General features: G+C 43.6%; 1 protein-coding gene across 1 annotated transcript in view; it reads right to left on the minus strand.

The window, feature by feature from the left end:
- Positions 1–6,000, minus strand: part of spag9b (sperm associated antigen 9b) — a gene marked incomplete in the record, with an annotated part of 36,241 nt that overhangs the window by 5,309 nt on the left and 24,932 nt on the right. Inside the window, 13 exon segments of the mRNA XM_035660993.1 lie at positions 253–401; positions 496–563; positions 667–747; positions 832–960; positions 1,409–1,565; positions 1,778–1,987; positions 2,131–2,302; positions 2,411–2,572; positions 2,806–2,895; positions 3,017–3,146; positions 4,058–4,237; positions 5,273–5,275; positions 5,395–5,451. Of these exon segments, the coding sequence (XP_035516886.1) occupies positions 253–401; positions 496–563; positions 667–747; positions 832–960; positions 1,409–1,565; positions 1,778–1,987; positions 2,131–2,302; positions 2,411–2,572; positions 2,806–2,895; positions 3,017–3,146; positions 4,058–4,237; positions 5,273–5,275; positions 5,395–5,451 (1,588 nt within the window).

The raw sequence follows: 6,000 nt of genomic DNA on the forward strand, positions 1-6,000 counted from the left end.
GTAGAAGCAGTGTTTGGTTTGTCCGTTCTGTAAAAACATGGCAGTTCAACATGGTGGACTCTGTAGAAGAGGACCCACTACCTCTCTAAATACCGCCTTGGTGTGGGGCCGGGTTCAGGTCTAGAGTTTGGCCAGTACCAGGCGGGATTAGTCTGATGTAGTCTAAAAGGCACAGGGTCTGGGTTTTATGCCTGTACAGAACTCTAAATTAAACACACTAGCATTAAAACAAATGAGTGAGGGCTAAGTTACCTCTATCTTCATGGCTTTGGGCTGCACCACATAGATCTTGTTCCTGTAGCCGCACCACACTTTGTCATGTACTATAGTCATGCAGCGGATGGAGTGGTGGGGTCTCCCCAGGTCTAACAGATGGTAGTTGGTCAGGTCCCACTGTCCATCTGACACAAACACAGGAAGTCAATGTTTATATTTACAGAGAAATCCCAAGTACAATTGACTTATTTATTTGTTGCGAAGCTCGTGTCCCCTCACCTACTCCTCTGTGGAAAATGGCTAAAGTTCCATCAGAGAGGCCGACCAGTACACGGCCTTTCACGTGCCTGTGGGAGAGAAACAAATGTCTTCAAAAAGCACCTGTCACACATTCAAAAAAGCACAAACACGAGAGTGAAATGGAAAATCTGTTGATTTCAGTGTACTTACACTATACCGAGCACAGAGTCCTTCAGCTTTATAGAATGGAGACACTTCTTCCACTGAGCCACAGAGGAGTGCACGTACACACTACAATCACAAAGTCAACCATCAGATTTCTTCAGTTCTGGCCATTTACATAAATGTGTGCTCAAACAAACATTTCAAACTCACCATCCATTCTGCGCCCCCAGCCACATCGTGGGCAGAACGCTGCTCATTTTCTGAGCCTCCTCTCTCATCAGGTCCTGCTCCTCCGCAGTGGGGTTTGAGCTCACTCCATCTTTCAACAGATCACTCTCCCTGGTCATCAGACACAACAGAGATACAGTGTTTGTGCAGTTCTTCTAACCACCAAACTGAGTGAATACTTGCCCATCCGATGTCATACCAAAGTCAGTACACAAGGACAACAAACAGGAAGTCAGTTTAATCAAGTGACAGTGGTAGCACTGGATGTATGGGTTTTTTTCACTGATACAATGTTACAGCCTTTTCATAGAGAGTAAGTGGTAGCTGAGGGAAAAACACACACCCAGCCAACTAGCGATGTACAAGCTTTAATGCATTGCAATAATAATTTACCATCACACAAACATGTACATAGGTTTCATGACCTAACAGTAAATGGTTTTACAGCGATTTGATGTTGTTGCTAAGTGTTTATGGTTGCACTGATAAAATGTGCAGTTTTATTGGACAGGCTGGATTGTAACAACATTGTGGTGGGTAATGGGCCTCCTGATGTTACCTCTGAGAGTAGTTGGCCAGAGCCTCTGCAGTCTGCTGAGCTCCCAGCGGATCGGTGAAGACGTGTTCGGTGTAGGCTCCCCTCAGACTCTCTCTTTGGTCAGCTGGCCCCGCGCTGGCCTCCGTCGCCTCTGTGGCTTCCTCTGCCGGTCTGGATTCTGTAGAGAGGATCATCCTTTAGCAAACTGAGCCAACTCATATGTGTAGGTAGTATTCATGGTGTCATTTTAGCTTTGTTACTGTATGTGGCATACACACAATGATAACAGATTTCATCCTTTCCTCACTTAAATAAGATAAATGTGGCCCAAATCTCAAAGAATGCATGCTAACGTCAGACAGAAAAGGGATCAAAAGGCAAACATCTGACCAGTTTCTTCATCTTTTTCTGGACTGACTGCTGTCTGAGGAACTGCTGCTATTCCCTCAGCTTCACAGCCGACAACAGTAATGCCTCCCAGCACGCCGTCGCCACCCGCAGAGCTGCTATTGGTTGGTTCTGAGCTGCCATCTCCTGCTGGTCCTGTCTCAGAGTTTGGAGCTACTTCCTCACCAGCTGGGTAGTCAGTCTCTCTTGCACCTACATTAAAACATACATCATAAATAAGAAAACATGCTGTTCCTCATAATTTGTGCAATTCCCCTGTGAGGCACTGGATGCAAAACCAGTTCTCTGATGTCAGTCATAAAACCCTCTCTTCCTGTGTGTGGACTGGCACTGACCTGGTACACTGGCGATGCAGAGGACGTGGGAGTTGCACACGAAGAAGCTCTCCAGGATGTTTCCAGGCTGGTTGGCGTCAATGACGACAACTTTAGTGGTGGACTGGGTGCTGGTACAGATCCAAACCAGCGACGATAACTCTTCCTGATGCCGCAACTCCTTCTGCTGATCCTGTAACAAGATTGTCAGTGTATGTGAATGTGTGTTTCTGTAGCTACAGGTAACATCCTCATGGGATGGGATGATTTTAAAAGAGTAGAATCTTTGTGCTGTGTGTACCTTGAGTTCTTGATCCAGTTTATCCAGGCTGCTCTGAGATCCTATTTTCTTTTTAGGGCTCTCTGGTCCAGGCACGTCGCTGTAAAACACGCTGGCTCCTACGATGGAACCTCCGTCTCTGGTTTTACCTCCAGAGAGGTTCACACCAGCAGCGCACCACAGCTGAAAACACAGTTATAGCAGGTAAATACATTGAGATATATCAACGCATCCCTATCAAACTACTAGAGTTAAGAAACTGAACCATAATTACATTCAGTGCAGTTTGCTGGCTAATACTGGGCCATCAACAGCTTCAGTCAACATATACCAACATTATATACCTTCCTACTGTTGAGGATGAAAGCTAACAAGACATCTTGTGTGTAGTTGCACCAACAAGCTGGAGGAAATACCTTCATAGAAGCATCTTTCTCATCCAGTGGTCTGAGGAAGACAGGAACAGGTAGATTCTTCACCTTACTTTCTGACTGACCACCATTGGCCTGAAAAAAAGAAAAACAGCATCATCGCATTACAGCTCCTTTCTGTTGTAGCTCACATCACATCCCATCATGTGAAGTTCTAACATCATCTGGAGGGGAACAGAGAGCAACTTCTCCTTACTTTGTATTTCTTAGGCAGACTCCAGCCGTAAGCCTGCACTCTGCCGTCCTCCTTCTGGACGTGGGCTTTGACCTGCTCGTATTGAGCCCTCTTCTGCTCTCGCCTGGACACCACGCTATCGGCTGCCACTCTGCGGGACGGAACAACAGCTCACTGATAAAGACGTCTTGGACAGTTAAAAAATAACATTCAAAAAATTGTTGAAAGGGTTTTCTAAAACATTGTAGTTCATATCATTTAGTGTGGAAAACATAATACATTGATGTCTTTTAGTATTTGTCCAGTTTGTGTTCACATTCATCATTCATCAAATTTCACTGACTGACAGCAAGTCCTTCTGTACTTTAGTGAATATTTATGTTGTCCAGTGACAAAGAGAGACCTCAAAGAAATAACTAGTAATGAGTATTATTAGTCAGGACTGAACCTCATAGGTCTTATATGTCTTTATAAACAGATAGAAATGGGATATGAAAGAGGCCCTTCCTGTCATAATATTATGAATATGGCTTTAACCCTGATGTATCAGGGGAAATCTGCACTCACATGCTGATGCACATGTGTTACCACAGTTACCAGATGATTTGCAAAATGGTGGACTGTGCTGTACATTTCTTATAGACTACAGATCAGGAGATCACTGTCCTCCCAGTTTACGATCAAGACTTAACAACAGTTCAGCTTTTGAATTCATGCTAAAAACACATATCTATTTTCACAAAATCCTGTGGTTGGTAAGTTTGCTTGCAAATCACACCAGAGTTCAACTCAACTGCACCAGACAGTTCCGGTTTACAGCACGCTAGGTTAGTACAGCAGTCTCTGATTTAAAACTTTGGAAGCTATTAAAATGTTTCAACGGTCTTTATGCTTTGAGTACAATTAAAAAATTTAAAATGTCAAGTTGAATTTAAAATCCTGGCATCCTTTTTTAAGAGGGTTGATGCTCTCATAGTTCATGAGTGGCCTTTTATTCCTGATCTTTGCTTCTGAGTCACCAAAATGGACCAATAGTATCATGTCATGTTTTCACTGACTTACTCCTCATTGAGGAAATCAAAGGCTTTGCTCTTGTCACTGGGCAGTTGCTGCAGGGTGCTGCTCCTCTTCTTGACGGACGGCTGAATCTGAGAGGTGGGTGCGTTGTACTTGACGTTCACCGGGGCCTCCGCTGCCGGCTTCTTGGCCGCCCCGCCCGACGAGCTAAATAAACGGCTGAAACTGGAGGTGTAAGGGCGGGGAAGTGGGGAGGAAAGAGAAAGAGAAAGCACACAGACAAACGTATAGAGGGGTGGACACAAGCAGTAGCTCCAGCGGAAAAAGGCAGGGTTCAACATTTAAGGGTAAAAAGGTACCTTTCCCATGCCAACACACCATGCCAGCTTTCATACAGGTAGCAATCAGACATTGATGTGCATATTCCCATTAACTTGTAAACAGCCCATTGACCTGTCTCCCACACAGCAAAGCATCAGAGCAGCTGTCCTCCCTCAATGCTGGAGAGCAGGGTTAATATTGTGCACCGACTAGGACGTTAGTCAACAACACAGAGCAAAACAGGCCTGGACAATAACACTTTTCATTTCCCCTTAACTCTACAGTGGGAGTACTAAAATATTTATCACATTACACCTGACAGTCTATACAGAGCAGCACATGTTTAGCATGTTTCTAATCCATACTTTTATAGCAGAAGTCTGTAAGTTAAAGGCTCTGGTAAGTCTATCTTTATGAGCATAGTTGCTTTGTTTTAACCAACACACTCCACCAATATTCCTGTCTTCCCTCCCATCCCCATAGCAACCTTCCCAACACACCTCCTGCACACAGACATCACAACACCAGACAGAATATAGAGGGACACACAGAAACAGGGCAGGAGAGATGGTGGATGTATCAGATTTTGCTTCTCTTATATGAACAAATGTCCCAAACCCTGTTGCCAAAAACCTGCTGCACATATCCTTCAAACCAAATCAAACTCATTCCTTATGACACTCAACAAAGGAGAGCCAGGCCAGTCTTTCAGATTGAATTCCTCTGTGAGCGAATGCTTTGTCCCAGCCTAAAGCTTCTGTCATGTTTACAACTTTCTTAATAAAGAATTAAAGACATTTGTAACAGTAAAGCAGCTCAGATCTGAGATCAGAGCCACTGCTCCCTGGCTGGCTCTCCTCTGTTCAGAGTTTGTTGTCAAGATGAAAACATCACCCAAGTCAAGATAGACACCGTTTAACATGTCAACGATTTACCTACATCCTGGAGAAAACAACCATACAACATGGAATACAAAAGAAAAGAAAAATGAAACGCATAAATAAACAGTCATCACACTGTTGGTCTCTAAGAGCTGAAGTGAAAAGAAAAGAGGAGCTTACAACTGCCAGAGGCTGGATTTCTTCTTCTCTGGTAGAGCTGGGTTCTCTTTTGAGGCCCTGAGAGAGAGAATTCACTTTGTTAAACCTCATCAAAAGCATCCAATTTAATTCAGTCAGTTCCTTCATCAAACCATATTCAGACAGTTTTGTCTTTGTATTTTGCTTTTTGTGTATGCATGTTTTAAGGATCAAGGCAAGGAACCTGGAAAATTATGTTGTAGCAGCACTTCATAATAATTTCAACAAATTAGGCAGAAAGAAAGAAAAAGGCAGATTTACTCAGTTGTAGATAATTAATGTTACTCTGTGAGCTGCCAACACAACTAAAAAGGCTTTTTGCTGTTTGCGGTTGCTCTCTGAATGCTGGTGTCTGTACTACTTAAACATGGTTTTGTGGAAGAAGAAAGGTTTGGAGAAAAAAAAAAAAGGAGTTGTGGGCTGTCTTTCTGCTGTTCATAAAATACTTTCTACATGAGTGAGCCTCACATCAGCTCAGGTGCTGTCAAACAGACAGATGTTCAACTCAACTCAACTCAACTCAATCAGAAATCCAAAAGTGACCTTACTGCAGTATGCAGCTGTTATATAACACCACTTGTCCCATGA

The sequence above is a fragment of the Morone saxatilis genome, unplaced genomic scaffold, assembly GCF_004916995.1.
Source record: "Morone saxatilis isolate NCDOM2014 unplaced genomic scaffold, NCSU_SB_2.0 Contig1, whole genome shotgun sequence".
Classification (NCBI taxonomy): domain Eukaryota; kingdom Metazoa; phylum Chordata; class Actinopteri; family Moronidae; genus Morone; species Morone saxatilis.